The sequence below is a fragment of the Larus michahellis genome, chromosome 1 (genome assembly GCF_964199755.1).
Source record: "Larus michahellis chromosome 1, bLarMic1.1, whole genome shotgun sequence".
In the NCBI taxonomy this organism is placed as follows: domain Eukaryota; kingdom Metazoa; phylum Chordata; class Aves; order Charadriiformes; family Laridae; genus Larus; species Larus michahellis.
In genome coordinates, this window is record NC_133896.1 from 34234909 (window position 1) to 34248305 (window position 13397).

Here is a 13397-nt window from a genome sequence, read left to right on the forward strand (position 1 = left end):
GTGACAAATCCCAATTTTTGAAATTTTTGGAAGGTCATTGAGGGGGAGAGCAGCTAGCGAGGGGTGTTTCATATTACACATGATACACAACATGCTACTGTTATAGGTATTTTTGGAGCAGGTAAATACATAATTTCTATTTTGTGTATTCATTGTAAGTTACTCCAGCAACACCACTGCTCGTTACAACCCGCGGGAAACATCCCGTGCTCCCCAGTGAGCGTCAGCTCAAGGAGCGCAGTCACAAAGAATTTCCGCTCGGGCTCGGGCTCCACAGCATCTTCTAGGAGTACGAACAGTACGAACTTCTCAGGGGGGAAAAAACCGTAAGAAAACACGATTATATTATACTAATTTCAGTCTAGGTACATATTTTAAATAAGAAAATCTTGTATATACAGTTCAAGCTCTTCTTTTGAAGTGTTTCTCAGTATAGTAGGGATGCTAATGGCATCTCCTGCCAGAATAAACCTTACTCCTCAATCAGCAGCCTGACTTTAGAGGTTGTTAAGTTATCAGCACAGTAACAGAGCGCTTTTCCCTGTGGTCTGATCTCCACTGAAAACTATTGCAACAGCCTTGCCTGGAAGGAGAAAAAGCATTAACAATTGTTCACCTTTAAATTGGGCTCTTTTCCCTATTAATTTACGCTTGGCTTTGTTTGATGATACACTTCCCGGTGTTTCTTCTGTAGTGTATGATGGCAGGGCTGGAGCGTGCAGCCGTCAGTGCTAATTACTGCCTGCCTAGCTACGGTTCGGGGCGAAGCACCTCCTAGATGCAAATCTCTGTATTACTACTAAAAATAGTTTGGTTTCAGTTTTTTTTTTCCAGCTTGGAAGGGGTGGTAGCCCGGAGGGAGAAGCACTCGGAGCATGTGGTGAGGTTTGAGTTGAGTTCACATCGCTGCCGAAGGTCTCCTCCGTGGCTTGCAGCAAGTCACGGCGCGTGGAGCTCTCTCATCTGCTGTAACACGGGCATCGTGGTGCTGCCCTGCCCTGCCCTGTGGGAAGATACATCAGCAGTTTGTTGTGGCACGATGACGTGCAACAGCTTGGGATACCCGTCATCATCCCGTCGCGCTTTTTCTCCCTCTGCCTTTCCTACCGGCTGGTTGTTGGGCTGCCAGTCGTTCCTTGCACGGGTGGCTGCGGAGAGCTCTGTGGCTGGTGTCCTTTGCCTCGCTGGGTGACGCCACGCGTGCGCGGACCGCAGAGAGGTGAAGGTTGTGGAGCCGAAAAGTTGCCCCGTGTCCTTCTGCGCGGACTCGGGGCTGCAGCTCGCCAGGGGTGGGTGGACTTGGGTAGCTGGATGCGTGGGGCGAGGGGGGTTTGAGTTCACATGGGCCGTTTTCGAGTGACGGAGAAATCAAGGCTGGTTGTTATAAGTTATCACCAGTTTGTTTGTGGTGTTTCCAGCAAGATGGCAATAAGTTCTTAAATTACGGGGACTTCAAACCCATCCTCAGTCGGTTTTATTAGCCTGCTGGTTTTCGCATGGTTGTATCACGACTTACCGTTTCTCACAACGTCGTTGCTGTTTGTGCCGTGGTAAGTTAACTGGAGGGTAATCTGAGCCAATTAAAAAAGCTGATTGCTTTTTACCTCAGGTGAAAGGAAATGCATTGTTAGAGTGACAAAAATCTCATCAAGATGAATCACGTTAAGGTCTGTCTGCTGCTCCTGTGCTGGGTGGCTTCTGGACAGCTGTGGTAAGGTCGCCTTTCAGTACCTTTTAGGTGGATTTGCCGCAAACTGCCTTCTGAGAGGGTTTGCTGGTTTTGTTGTTTTGGGCATTTTCAAGTCCATGTGTCCACAGGTAACTTGCTGTCCTGGCCAAGAGTAAAGTTTTCCGATACCCACATGTCCGCTCGGTCCTTGTCTTTGAGCAGGGCTCTCTGTGTTCATGTTGTTTAGGGTGGAGTTACGGGGTGAATCATAAAGTATGAAACGAGTCCTCCAGCATGGGAGGTTGTACCCTCATCCCAGTTCTGCTGCTGGCCTCGGTGGCCTCCTCACTGGCCCAGGGCCTTCGGAAGGTTCACTGGAGCTCAGTCTCGTTGCCAGCCCCGGGTGAAGGGAGCAGGAAGGGCGGAAGGAGGCCAGTACTTCTTGCTTTTTCTTTTGGAATAAAATCCAAGAAACAGGGAGCCTGCACCGTTACAAAAGTTAACGATGTGATTATGTCATTCCATAAGGTGTCATCGGGGTAATGCAGAAGTGGGGTGGGCGCTGGCCTGGCTGCGTCTCCCAGTGCTCCTCAGACGGGACGTGACCGTCACAACCCGAGAGCTCTGTCACCGCGGCGCGCCGGTGGGGCTGTCCTCCCTGCGTCACCTGGGGGCGGTGGGGTTTAGAAGGGTCACAGCTTCAAATCTCACTTCTGCCATAAGCCTCTGTGAAGTCTTGGCCAACTGACCCGCGGCTCACCCCGTAGTAAAATCCCCAGTGCATCAAAAATTTAATCCACTTGCCACAACGCGTGGAACACAAGGTGCCCGTGCTGCCTGGTTGTGTTTCGTATTCACCCCGGTCACAAGTATGGCTGTACATTTATCAGAACTTTTAAAATTTAAATAGCGTTGGGATGCCCTGTAGGAACTGCCCTGGGACACCAGGCTGGAGCTGACGGCTTGGCCAGATCTCGTGTCTCCGAGATGTCGTGTTTTCAGGGGGAACATCTTAGAGTTTATCAGTCTGATGTGGTCATTTAACCGCCAGCTGCCACGCGGTGGTAATTAACGAGGACTGAGGAAGCTGAGTGTGTGACAGCCTTTGCTCCTAGATGCTTCTCCCTGGTGACAAGTGATAGGACGAGAGGAAACGGGTTCAAGTTATGTCAGGGGAGGTTTAGATTAGATATTAGGAGACATTTTTCCACTGAAAGGGTTATTAAACATTGGAATAGGCTGCCCAGGGAGGTGGTGGATTCACCATCTCTGGAGGTGTTTAAAAAAAGGGTAGATGGGGCACTTAGGGACATGGTTTAGAAGTGGCTCTTGTCAGGGTAGGCTAAAGGTTGGACTCGATGATCTTAAAGGTCCCTTCCAACCTCAACAATTCTATGATTCTATGCTCTCTAGTGACAGGGTTCCTTCTGGGTGCCCTGGGGCTTTGTGCCCGCAGGCAGCACCGGGGACCCCGGCCATCCGAGGAGGAGCTCCGCTCACCTCCTGGCCGGGGGCAGAGCGAGCCAGCGGTCAGCGACCTGACAAACGTCTGCACCGCAAATACCTGCACGTCAGGCGGAGAGGAAAAAAAGGCAGCAACGTTCCTGTCTCCTGGTAGAGGAGCCCCACATTTTTGTAACAGGCTCCGGAATTTATGGGTAAACTCTGACTTCCAAGAGTTGTTCTTTTCTGCCGTCCCGCCTGCCGTTGCACCCAGGCGTCTGGGAAAGCCTGGCTATTTGTGATTGATGCTCCTCATCAAACATTCAGTGGTTGTAGGTTTAGCATCTGCAATGCTTCAGGATTAATTACGCGACAACCTGCTACCAAAATTCCTTGGGTTTGGCTCCTGCCATAATTTTTCTCTGTGCTGGATTCCACTCTGGGTGTGATTGTTCACCGTGTGTAATGAGCGTCTCCTGCGTCGCTCCAGTCCCGGGCGTTTGCTGCACAAACAGACGGTGAACACGAAGAGCAGGGTGACAGTTACGGTTGGTGTGTGAGACTCTGGGAGGAGTCAGGAATATTGGGAACGTAACAGTCAAGTTTGAGCCAAGTTCCCCATCCCAGCCCGTGCCCTCTCACAGCTTCAGCTCCTTTTCCGTAAGTAGTTACCGGTGATTTTAGTTTTGTGGGGTTTTTTTGATCTCTAGGTTAGTGATAGTTTTTAATCTCCGTAGACGCTCCATTATTTTGAAAGCTGCTGCATCTGTTACATACTCTTTAATTACTGATATTGGTTATCAGCTACTTTATTGTCCTTACTCTTGTCTCTACTTTTTTAATAAACTATCAATTAATATGAATATTGTAATACTTAATAATAATGAAAAACTTTGCCAGCATAGTTTCTAACTGATAATAACAACTAATTCAAAAGGTGCAAGTCCACCTCTGGAACCAACATATTTGTTTTACGCGCTGATGTGTTACAATGTTTGAGATGGGGCTTCTGGGGGAAAAAAAAACCCAAACCCTGTTTTTGGCAGCCCAGTATCTCCACAGCAAAACTGAGTAAAGATTTCAAGGCGCTGCTTGCAGAGGTGGGATCCAGAAAGGCTGTAGCTGCATAAACCGAGCCATGCTGGCACTTGCTTAGCAAAAATTACAACTCTTGACTAATGGGCTACTTCTGCCCCTGCTGTTTGTCCCCACGGGCGGCTCCTCTTCCCGCGCTCGGGGCCGGCTCACACTCAGAGACGTTTGTGTCCTGGTGGTGCCACCACTGCTCAGATCCACACTGAGATGTCCCTCCTCCCTCCAGCGTGCTCCATGCAGTGATGGCCCTCTGAGGACACCAGCAGATGGGTCTCTGGACACGCAAGTCACTGGATTGGCAATGCACGGAACTCCTCACCTGATCCCGTGCGGGTATTTGCAGGACACAGCTTTTTTTTTTTTTTTTTTTTTTTTTTTTTTTTTTCACAAAAAAAAATATTTTTGCAAAAAATCAACTTTTGTGTGGGGCATGTGGCAAACTGCAGGTGGAGGCCGAGGGGGACGCGTCAGACATAGCGTAAGTCAAGCTGATGTACTGAAAAGCCCTTTGCAACAACAGGTGAAGTGACTTTTTTGGGTTTTAATTTTTTCTTTTTTTTTTTTCTTTTTTTTTTTTTTTTTTTTTTCTGTTCAGCTGCTTGAAAAAGGTGCATGACCCAAGCAGGCGTATGGAAATAAGACTGGCTTACAACTCCGGCAGTGAGCTTTTAATTAACCGCAGTTGGTTGGTTTAAATGACTTTCCTCTTCAAGACTTTTTCCTTGGAAATTGTGTCTTTCAGCAGGTCTGCCCTCAGCCCCCGATGCAGTCAGCTTAACTCTGTCTCCACCTGCTTGAGGTCACGTCACACTCAGCACGACTGAGGAAACCCTTCCTGGCTCAGTCGCACCCGCCCGGCCTCACCAGACCATTACAGCCGCAGGACGTGCCCCCGGGGGCTTCTTTGTCCTTCTGGAGGCTCGGCCTCAAGGAAGTGACACCTCTGAGCCTCCCTCTCCCAGTGAACGCCCTCTCCAAGGCCTTTGAGATTGGACCTTAATTTCCCCCTTGCTCCGCAAAGTGGTGTGCTCTTTCCTAAGACCACACGCCCCCTCTATTAGGACACCTTCAGTGAACACAGAACTAAGCCACCACCTGAGCAGCACCAGGGTAAGTCTGTCCTTTCCCACCCTGGAGGTCATCACCCAGCTACGCCAACCCGGAATGGGCAAGGCTTCTTTGAATTCCACAGCGCGGCCACCAGCGCCTTTGAAGGACAGCAGGCTCTGGCACAGCTTGTGCCTGCATTACCACCGGCGGGACCTCGTGGCAGTTAATCCTAAAGGGTTAATCCTAGAAAGTAAAGTGAGGCCTGGAACAGAGCTCCCAGGGAAGGTAGGCCACCACGCGCTCAATTCCCAATGGGCTATTTCCAGTGAAGCCCACTGTTCTGGTGCGTACTTCTAGTGTGTAGGACGTGGCCTAGTTGGTTTGAGTCCTGCCCTTGTTTGAGTCCTGCCCAGGCAGCAGATGATAAGCCACGTTTTGCGCACCCCAGCACCTACAGTCCTCACCGCAGCACTTGCCCTCAACGGATATTCCAACCCCGCCTGGACGCGTTCCTGTGCAGCCTGCTCTGGGTGACCCTGCTCTGGCAGGGGGTTGGACTAGATGATCCCCAGAGGTCCCTTCCCACCCCTACAATTCTGCGATTCCGCATTTTTGCAGCGGGGCAGGGTGAAGACAGACTCACCGAAAACAAACAAGATGTAAAAGGAGGGGGCAGAGCCCCGACAACACAGAACAAGATGAAATGTGCACACGTACAAAAGAAACAGCGAGTACATCGCTTTCTGAATGAAACCACTGGAGCCAGAATCACTGAAGACCAAACACGGACTACTGCCAGCTTAGTGAAAAGAATTTATTAGAAACTGTTAAGCACTACACAAAACTAGTTTTTAGAGTATTTTTTTTCAGTAGACAGCACTCCAGCCTTATGCTACAAACACCGTATCGTGGACTTTGGACAGTCACCGTGCTCCTAAGAGCCATCGTTAGGATGAGACGTTGGAGCAGCGCGCACAGTGAGACAGCGGGAGGAGGGCAAGGAAAAGCCTTGTGATTTGCGGAAGCTCCCAGAAGGTAACACAGTTTCGTACTTGTTTTCCTCGAGGCCGCCTGGATGGAAGGAATTACCAACAGCCGCGAGGCGTGAAGGGGCTCCGCGTCCCCGTCACTTCACCTTCAGCGCTAGTGCATGGTGGGACTTTCAGTACAAGGAGTTTCAATAAATAGAAATACAGTTTTCATACTATTTTAACAAAAGCCATGACTCCGTGCCTTCTCGGGCAGTCACACCAACACAGCCCTTACTGCTTTTCAGGAAAAATAGGAGAGTCTACGTATTAAGGCAATGCATTTCTTTTTTAATTCGACATAGAAATTGTAACGAACTGCATATTTTCTGCTAAGTTCTGACGTATTTCATCGTAAAAAATAAAAAGTTACTGGTCACGTGCTACGCTATCCCATATTCTTCATTACGTTTTGAAATACAGTGGAGCATCACTATAGTCACTGCCCCAACAACGTGGCAGCAAGTGACAGCTGATCTTCCAGCCAGGAGCTGCAAAACAAGGAACGAATGACCCTTTTCCCAGTTTAAATCCTCCATTGGTCCTTCCCACCCAATTTCCACCTCTCCTCTGAAACGAAAAGAACCAAACCAAACCCCCACGAAACATTTATCTGTCTCCTGAAAGGAGCTTTATAGCAAGGCTCAACTGTATAGAGTAAAAAGATATAAAAAGTCATTAAAATCCCGGAAGTCAGAGAAGGAAAATGTAATAAAAATAAGTACGCATGGCGTGATAAACCAGGACAGACATAGCAATTTGCTACAACATTTTTTTCAAAAAGTGCTAACCCATTTTAGCTTAAAATAGTTCCAGAGTTCATACAAATTGCCACCACACTGTAAAACTGAGTATTTTGGAAAAATCTAAAACCTGGCTTGGCTGTAGAAAATGTATTATATCTGTTTCTAATATACATAGTATTTTTTCTTTAGGCACACAAAAATAAATATAGACAGTCAAATGCTTCATTAAGTCTGTAGAAAGCTATAGTTAAAACCAAGTGAGCAATTGTTGTGATAAACATCACGGTTTTTTTACACATCTCTCTCTCTAATCACGTGTGTGTGCAGGGGCGTACGTCCCTTATTCCATCCTCAGGCTTCTGCAAAAGCTACTTGCGGGGTAAGACACTGTTTTCTGCCAAGAACAGTTAATTTGGGAACTACTGGCTACCAAGAGAGAATTTCTCAGAAAATCTGATTGATACTTCCTGTCAAAAATGGGTTATTTGTGCTTTTGGGCCAGGAGCCCTCAGCCGGAGCAGACGCCAGGCTGAGCCGACAGCAGAGGTTGTTCCACAGGGCAGGGCTGAGATTTTAACAGCCGAGAGTAAGGGAACAACTCTTGCTATCTCACAGTACGGCTCCCTTCTCCACGCAGCTCCGGAAGGATTCTTTCCCTAAGGAATGGGCGGTGATGAGAGTGTTTCAGCAGCTCTCCCCGCTGCTGCCTCAGTGAAAGCGGTTTTACCCCAGCACCTCCAGCGACCCCACACCTGCTGGCGGGACCTCTGGTCACCTCCCTGCACAAAGGCGCTCGGGGACGTAGAAGAGCTGTGGCACCTGACTCGGGATCACGCCCATTCCATGATACCCGTCTGGTGATCTGCGCTACAGGCCCTAGTTAACGAAGAAAAGTATTACGCAGCTACGATTGGCACAACTGGCAGTCTTTGACCAACTGGGAGCCCAGTAACAAATCCCAGCTTTCTTGATTCTACTGGAAGAAGAAACTGGTTTCTGTTTCTGAATGTCCAGTTCTCCCCTCTGAATTCCCTACCGGCTGAGGGCAGGGAGAGACACGAGCTGTGGCTGTCAGCGTGTGCTGCCGGAGGGCTTTCAGCACGTAAAAACTATTCAAGTTCATCCCACTATCTTGAAACAAACGGAAGAAGGTCACAAACAAAACCAAGCAGCATAATTTTTATTTGGTGTTACAACAGACACGCAGCGCCCGCGGGGCTGGGCACTGCATTTTACTGTTTATGATTTTTTCCTTTTTAAAAATCTAAACAGTTCTTCTGTTCAGACAACTCCATGTGCTTTTCCTTTTTTTTTTTTTTTTATATACACATTGTGACCCCTGCATTCAGCCTGTCCAGTTAACGCTAGAAATATTTGTCAAGGCAATACATTATTTTATCTTTGCTATAATTAGGGAGAAATCAAAAGAAAAAAATTTTACTTTAATCTGACCGATTACTTGTACTGTACATACCTGTTCCAAAACCAATGTACTCAGACAGAAGTTTCTAATTTAATGCACTCTGTTATTCAAGTCAAAATGCTGTACATCTAAGTATCCACACAATCGTACATTCCTAACGATTCTTCTTTACACCTTTATTTTTTTTTTTAGACATCTGTTTTTAAAAAGGAATAAAGAAGTTGCCCTGTAGATCTATATTTCTTTAGAACAAAACATTATATACTACATTGAAAAATAATTTTATCAAAACCAGATTCAAATCACTGTCATGTACAATTTTCAGTTAACGGTTCATGTTGAAATTGCACTTTGCAGGTAGAATAAAATTAAAAACTGAAAACACGTTCTATTTCCTTTCACAGGAGACTGCCTCTTCGGGATTTTTCTTTCGTGAATGTTTGTATTTGTCTACATACGCTTTCACTAGATTCGCCACTTTTGCAGAATTAACTTCTCCGCTCTTGCTATGACAAACCTACAATAGTTTTAAAGGGAAAAAAAAAAAAAGTTTGAAACATTTCTGTTGATTTACCACTGGCTCACATTATTTCTTTATCTTCCCAACACCCCAGGTTTCTCTGTCTCAGGCAGAATACCTTGGAAACCTCCTAGTACTTCCCAGCCGCTCCTCAAGTATTTCCCAATTCCCATTCAAATCTTTCAAACAAAAAGCAAGTTATGTTCCAAGGAGCTGAGAAAGCTCTCGTGGATGGAGAAAGACCAAAGTATTTTTGCTTTTCCTGCTCCCCCTCCCAGCAACTACCAGTTGCTCCCACAAGATTCAGAAACCCACCCCAAGCCCCAGCCCAGCTTCAGTGTTTTGCATTTCAGATAAACACATCAACTTACTTTATCTACAGCTTTCCGCACAATTTCTTTATATTCTTCCTTAGTGATGTCTTTATTTTGGTAGAAAGGCTTAATAGCTAGTTTGACCTCTTGTGCCGCTTTTTCTTGAATTAACAATTTCTGATGGAAAAAACAAACCTGAGTTTTATTTTTCAGTGCCTGCCTACGTGTCTTTTTATCAATTGCAAATTAAAACTTCACAGATCAAAGTTACTGCAGAAGACTAGGAAAGCAGCCTCCCCCTCCCCTCGCTCACATTTCAGCTCCCGTGCGAGCTGCCTGGGATTTACTAGGAACAGAACGTTGTCCCACGGCAACTTCTTATTCATAATGGTGCTGCTTTAAAGAAAACCACATTAAAAAGCGTCAGCTTGCTCATTTATGTCCTACAGCCGCCGTGAAAGTATCACATACACGACGGTATTAAATATATTACACAGAAGGGGTACTATTGTAGTTTGTTATTTTTTAGCATCTCATTTTTTTTTTGTTTTATATGTAACATACATATATGTGTATCTGTATAAAACCATGTAGGTATGGACTCTGAACTTTGAACTTGCCTGGTCCTTCTTCGAGCTATCTGCGCTGGCTTCCACTGTTACGCTTGCTTTGTTTTCTCCCAATTTTACAGCTGCATTAGAGCTTTTGATGTGACTTGACGACGTTGCGTTACCCGAGCTTGGTCCCTGAACTGTTCCCACGCCTCCCAGGACTGCTGTTGGAGCAGGCAAGGCTGGAGCACTCATGTTATTACTTACATGAGCAGCATTTGGAATACCCTGTTTTAAAAAGTTATCGGTAGTTAATACATTGTCCTTCAGTACGGCAACGTGCCTTTCTAGAAGTCTCAGCAGCTCTAGAAAGAGCATCGATACTACATGCTTTGGTTCGTTAGCTGGTTTCCACACTGCCCATTATTATGGAAGGTACACGCATTATGTCAGATCAACTCAAAGGAAAAAAAAAAAATTAATATAAAGCTTGAAAAGTAAGGCATCCTCCATGTCACCCCTGTGGTTGCCAGATTCTGGCTCCGATCCCGCTGATACGGCAAACAAAGCATCCTGCGAACAGGCAGGGAGGGTGTTCGCACAAGGGAAGGAAGCTTACGGCTCCAGAACCTCTCTACGTGCCACAGGAGAGCGTAAGCCCTGCTTTGTAAAGCAGAGTAACATTTTTTTTTTTTTTCAAAATCAGCACCTAAACACACATATAAAACGTTACCTTAAAGCACACTTGCATTCATGCATCATAACGATGTTGCTTTGAAAACATTGATTTTCATGTTTGTTATCAGCTTGAACTTGCGTATGACTTTCAAATGTAAACACGCCTACAAGCCTACTCCAGGCTAGAGGTGAAAGGCCGGCTGAAGCACCAGGATCTGGTCCTCAAGGAAAAGCCGTTTTTTGTACATTCCCCAACATCACCAAAAGACCATGGGCACCGTTGACATTTTGGAATTGAGAAATTAAGTAGCTCTCGGACCTCAGACAGAGGTCATTCCTAGCAAAAGCCAAGACGACATCCTCCCGACATGTTCTGGCAGGCTACCCTAACCCTAAATGCTGCTTCGTTGCAGGTAATCACCACTACTTTTTTTTCACATCTGCATTTATCCAGACGGAAGATAACGAAACTGGAATTTGAGCTCCTTGGAAAGGACACAGATATCGAGCTGTTATAATCAGTATGCTAACGCCCGCCAGTGCGCCCTCTTCACCTTCCTTTCAAGAGGACGGGCAGGTGGAGCCCCGCAGTATTCACTAACTTGTATTGTGCTACCGCCAAGGGCTCGGTCAATAAAAGCTCAACGCAAAAGCAGCAGCAGCTCCCGAGAGCATTCAGGTTCCCGGACACCATTCCACAAAAGCAGGTCAAAGCAACAAATACAACAGGGGCTTTACTAACAACCAACTGTATTTTAGAGCAATACACAGTCTTTATAGGAAGGTATTTATTGCTGCACTAGATACTGTATTTCGGAGAGGTTTGTCACCTACGTTCTGACTTCTTACATTTTTAGAGATTAAAGCTACTGAATTTCCAATTGCGAAAATATTTTAATTACAGACAGCAGGCATTAATCAGATCAGCAAGCAATCTACCAGCATTTTAGTTCCAAGAGTACCTTACTGTTTTATCTTGCAGAGTATGAAAGTATTTCATCTGGCCCGTAACCCCACCCAGTATTTCCCACAGTACTTAACTCCTTTTGTTAAGTTAATGAATATGAATGGATAACAGCAGCTGAAAGTGAAAGGATGCAGGTAATTTATCAGTTCGCCTCAAATCTTTAGAGATGATGCATGAAAACAGAGGGTTAGAAATCATTGTTCTAGGACATCACTTTTCCAACCTGGAATGCAGGGGAAAGAGTTTTAGGTCAGAGCAGGCAGCCTGCAACAGGAGACAAGCCCAAACCTCAGTCAACCTCCCCAAGGGCCCTTTACGCCTCACAGGTGCAGCGATACATCTCCCCGCAGGGCCGTGCATTCTCCCAGAAGTTGTTCATATTCCGTTCCCTGATATAAAAGCTCTTAATATAAACAGCTGGCTACAGGAGGAGCTCACACACACAAAGGCTGTTTTAAGATACCTTGAGAGGCACACAAAGATGGTGTGATCTGCCCCAAGCATGGCAGAGTCTTTTTCAAACTGGAGAAATGAAGTGGGAGTTAGGTCTCAAAAGGGCACGCAAAAACAGGAGAATCAGGCAAGAAAAGAAAGCTTGGAAATTATTAACAAAAAAGCTCAAAAGATTAAGCAGAATAGAAAACGTGTATGTGTGGGGAAGCCACTGAGATACTGACAGCTGGAGAATGGAAGTGTGGAAGCAATGGGTGCCATGCAGTACTTGGTATCTTTCTTCTGCTGATACACCCCATGGGATTAAACTGCAACAGAGAGGTTGGGGCCACTTCCTATATGCTGCTGAAAGGGGAGTCAAGCATTCCCTAAAGCTTAAAAATCAGGTTTTGAAGGGGAAAACTTAGTTTTGGAAACGGGGCACTTCTAAGAAGAAAAAGGTAACAGACAACATTGATGGAATTTTTCAGCGTTCCATTACCTGGTGGAACACTTTGTTACCACAAACCCCCAGTTATGGTGTTGTGTATTATGATTTAAAAGGTCTAGCCCCAAAATAATTCATATCCTCATGGATACTTCCAGTTTAAATTTGGTGGGGGGTGGAAGAAGCCAGGCAAGAGAGAAAGAAACTGCGAGCACAAATTTATCAAGACTATGGTATTCCATAGAAGAAACCCTTAAACTGGTATTCCTTTGATACTGCTCTTGCCATGGCTTCTGGTAAAGCGTACCTGCAGTTGTTTTCCATCCTGCTGGGGAGCAATGTAGCTGACTTGTTGAGATGGTGGGGGTGGAGGTGGAGGCGGAGGTAATCCCTGAGACAAATTAGTGGGAGCAGCTACCTGTATGAGAGGCACTCCGGTAGGGAGATGCATGGGCATTGGAGGGTGGATGTTGAATGGATTTCGTTGCATATTCATCATGGGAGGAGGGACACCCACTGGATACGGAAAGATATTCATAGGTTGGTGCTGCGCGTTCACTTGTGGCATTACATTCATCTGTTGCTGCATCATATTCATTGGTAACTGCGAACCGTCACTTTGCTGGCTGCCTTGGTCTTTGAGGTTTGGATCTATCAAAAGAAAAACCAGACAGTACATGAAGTAGAAAATTCATACTTTAAAAAGTAGAAGTGGAGCCAGGTGTCTAAACTCTTCATGAAGTATGGAGCATCAAAAAGCTGTCTATCATCTGCATGTTTTAAAGATATTGCACAGCGTTATTACACTCATCACCAGACACATCACAGAGCCAAATGCTAGTTTCTGAGCTTAGAAAGTTCAGGTTACTATGGAAGCCTGCATTTTGAATTTCTATTTTCTCTACTTGTTCCCACAGCACAGCTAATAAATTACGGCATCACAATGAAAGAGTAATTCTCCCCCACAGAGCAGGAAGACAACGTAACCTATCCAGCTTCTGCCATTGCAGGTGGTTAGTCACACGTTAGCACA

At 46.0% G+C, this 13397-nt stretch overlaps 1 protein-coding gene across 5 annotated transcripts in view; it reads right to left on the reverse strand.

Moving 5' to 3' along the window:
* Positions 1 to 8194: 8194 nt before the first annotated feature.
* Positions 8195 to 13397, reverse strand: part of SCAF11 (SR-related CTD associated factor 11) — a 47435-nt gene continuing 42232 nt past the window's right edge. For all 5 annotated transcript variants that reach the window (XM_074568200.1, XM_074568363.1, XM_074568138.1 and 2 more), the window contains 4 exons: positions 12672 to 13015; positions 9909 to 10127; positions 9346 to 9465; positions 8195 to 8971 (listed from right to left, as the gene is read on the reverse strand). In XM_074568200.1, coding sequence (XP_074424301.1) covers positions 8843 to 8971; positions 9346 to 9465; positions 9909 to 10127; positions 12672 to 13015 — 812 coding nt within the window. In that variant the 3' untranslated portion in view covers positions 8195 to 8842. The remainder of the gene's footprint in view (positions 8972 to 9345; positions 9466 to 9908; positions 10128 to 12671; positions 13016 to 13397) is intronic.